At 40.8% G+C, this 2,500-nt stretch overlaps 1 protein-coding gene across 2 annotated transcripts in view; it reads right to left on the bottom strand.

Moving 5' to 3' along the window:
• Window positions 1–25: 25 nt before the first annotated feature.
• Window positions 26–2,500, bottom strand: part of LOC112239528 (protein asteroid homolog 1) — a 7,428-nt gene continuing 4,953 nt past the window's right edge. Inside the window, exons 3-5 of one of the 2 annotated variants that reach the window (XM_042312818.1) lie at window positions 1,328–1,541; window positions 1,043–1,208; window positions 26–908 (exon numbers count right to left, since the gene is read on the bottom strand). In XM_042312818.1, the coding sequence (XP_042168752.1) occupies window positions 581–908; window positions 1,043–1,208; window positions 1,328–1,541 (708 nt within the window). In that variant the 3' untranslated portion in view covers window positions 26–580. Of the gene's footprint in view, window positions 909–1,042; window positions 1,218–1,327; window positions 1,542–2,500 lie in introns of both variants that reach the window. The other variant, XM_042312817.1, reaches the window with a different exon arrangement.

The following is a 2,500-nucleotide window of genomic DNA, read 5'->3' on the forward strand; positions in this document are numbered from 1 at the left end:
TGGTGGTGGTGTGGGCTACTGTGGTGGTGGTTCAAACATACATTTTCAAAAGATGAAGGTTTCTTATTCCATTCAATTCTAATCCTAATCCAACCTAATATATTTCTCCCATTACATTCTAAACATGCAACATTTTAAATGCTCCAACACCATTAGATTATCAACCTCCTCCTCTAACAAACATAGTCAATACCCCTTACACCCCTTACAGCAAACAACAATATAACATTCTACCATTTTACTGCACTACTTTAACTCCCCTTTAATATTTCACAATGTTTTCAACCTTTAACATGTTACATATTTAACCTTGAATTTTCACTTCAATAAACCTCAGTCACAATTAATTTATTCTCATTTTTCTTATTTTCTTTAATCAATGTCAAATCTCTTATCAATGTTCTCTCCATGTGTAAGTGAAAGGGGAAGCTCTTCATGAGTATGAGTGTATGCAAGTGGGGCCTTCCTACCTTTGCACTCTGTCACTTTAATGTCACAGAAAACAGTATAGAACTCAACAGGTATATAGTGGTCCCTATATAGTGGTCCCTATATCTATAACTCAACAGGTGGTCCCTATTTAGCGGTGCCTATATCTATAACTCAACAGAGCTTTATTGAATCTTTCCTTCCTCTTGTGATGGGACATTGGGACTTCAGTCCAGCCTACTCCATCATCATCATCATCATCATCATCAAATTCTTCATCCTCCAGCGACAAAATCTGCAGAGGGGCCGTCAGGTTGTCCAGTGGTCTCAGCTTCCTGGAAGTTGAGTATGGACGCATGGCGTCCAGCATGGCTCTGTACAGCTGCACAGAGGAAGGGTCTTCCATCAGGAGAGAATCTGGGGTCACCCCCCCTCTCAGTTGGTCCACAAGCTGGTGCACCAGAGTTCCCTTGTACAGCCTAGACTCCAATAGGGAAACAACAGAGGGTTGAATTAGCTGTGTTGCTGCTGGGCTAGAATACAATGTAAAGGAATACCACTGGTCTACTCTAGAGGTTAGAGGTTAGGGTTGTTTTAGGAAGGGACACCTTACCAGGCACACTGAGGCTCAGGTAGAGGGAGACACAGAAGTTGATTCAGGTCAAGGCCATCCCTCATGCAACGATTCCATTGGCTAAAGACGTGGGCCACACCCAGGTCTGGACTCATAGCAGGTCTCTGAATCAGCCCTCTCATCCTCTCCAACATTGGTTCCTCCTCTATAAACCATGATACACAAGAAGGGGAGGAGTCATTGGCTGCACTTCACACACTTTATTTATAAATTCCAAGTTGTGTGTGGCTGTGTGTGTGTTTTCATTCATATTCTGGTCCATACCTCTCTGGCTCTTCCTCTGTCTGCAGAGCTCTCCGAACACAAGTCCTAGTAGCAGGGCCTGCAGGAGAGGAAGGTCTGGTCGGGGATGGGCGTGCCTCAGCCAGTAGTAGGTAACAGCCACAGGAAGTCCCAGATGAGGTGGGACACCATTCAAAGTGGACTGGGACACACCAAGGGTCTCCAAAAATACCTCAAGCCGCTTAAAATATGGAGTCTAAGAAACAGAACAAGAGAATGAGAATCAATTTCAGAATCAACAGCAGTATGTTTATATTATACTGTATACTACATCACATGTATACATACCTGATATACTGTATACTATATCAGTCTACATACCTGATATACTGTATTATGTCATTACATACCTGATATACTGTATACTATATCACATGTATACATACCTGATATACTGTATACTATATCACGTCTACATACCTGATATACTGTATACTATATCACGTCTACATACCTGATATACTGTATACTATATCACATGTATACATACCTGATATACTGTATGCTATATCACATATATATGTAGCAGTGTGATGTTGTTCCCCTAGATGATGCACCAAGTTGCACACTAGGACCAGTTCAAATAGGCCAGGTCCAGAGGGAATGTTAATCATTTGATAATAATAATAATAATTCAATGTGTTTTTTACATTTATTTACAGCTGCATAGCTAATGTTTTTCTTTGGTGTACAAACACTTTTTCATATCAATATTGTACATACATGTGATTGTAAAAGTTTTGTATATTTTGGTTTGGTCCATCGCAGGTTATCTGTATTTCCATACTCCCTTATTGTTCTCTTTTGCCTGACCTTCGGCTAGCGAGGTATGTTGTCCTTGGCTCCCAAATTGTTCAATATAAAACCGTGGTAATGTTACACAATGTACTGTTATGCAACCATAAGTTTGTTACAATGTGGACAATATAAAGATTTATATTAACAAGTTTCACCCAGCTCGCTAACTAGGGTACCTACAGTATGTTAACTTGTGAGTACTTGGGACAGTGTTTGAGTGAGTGTCCATTTGCTTGCGCAGGTGCCTGAGAGCTAGTACTGCGCCAAGGGCTAACATATTGTGTGTTGTCTCTTCGTGTGCAGGACAAATTAAAATAATTCAACCAGCAGACCTCCAATTGTGGCAGAGTCCTAATT

The sequence above is a fragment of the Oncorhynchus tshawytscha genome, unplaced genomic scaffold (genome assembly GCF_018296145.1).
Source record: "Oncorhynchus tshawytscha isolate Ot180627B unplaced genomic scaffold, Otsh_v2.0 Un_contig_9124_pilon_pilon, whole genome shotgun sequence".
Taxonomy (NCBI): domain Eukaryota; kingdom Metazoa; phylum Chordata; class Actinopteri; order Salmoniformes; family Salmonidae; genus Oncorhynchus; species Oncorhynchus tshawytscha.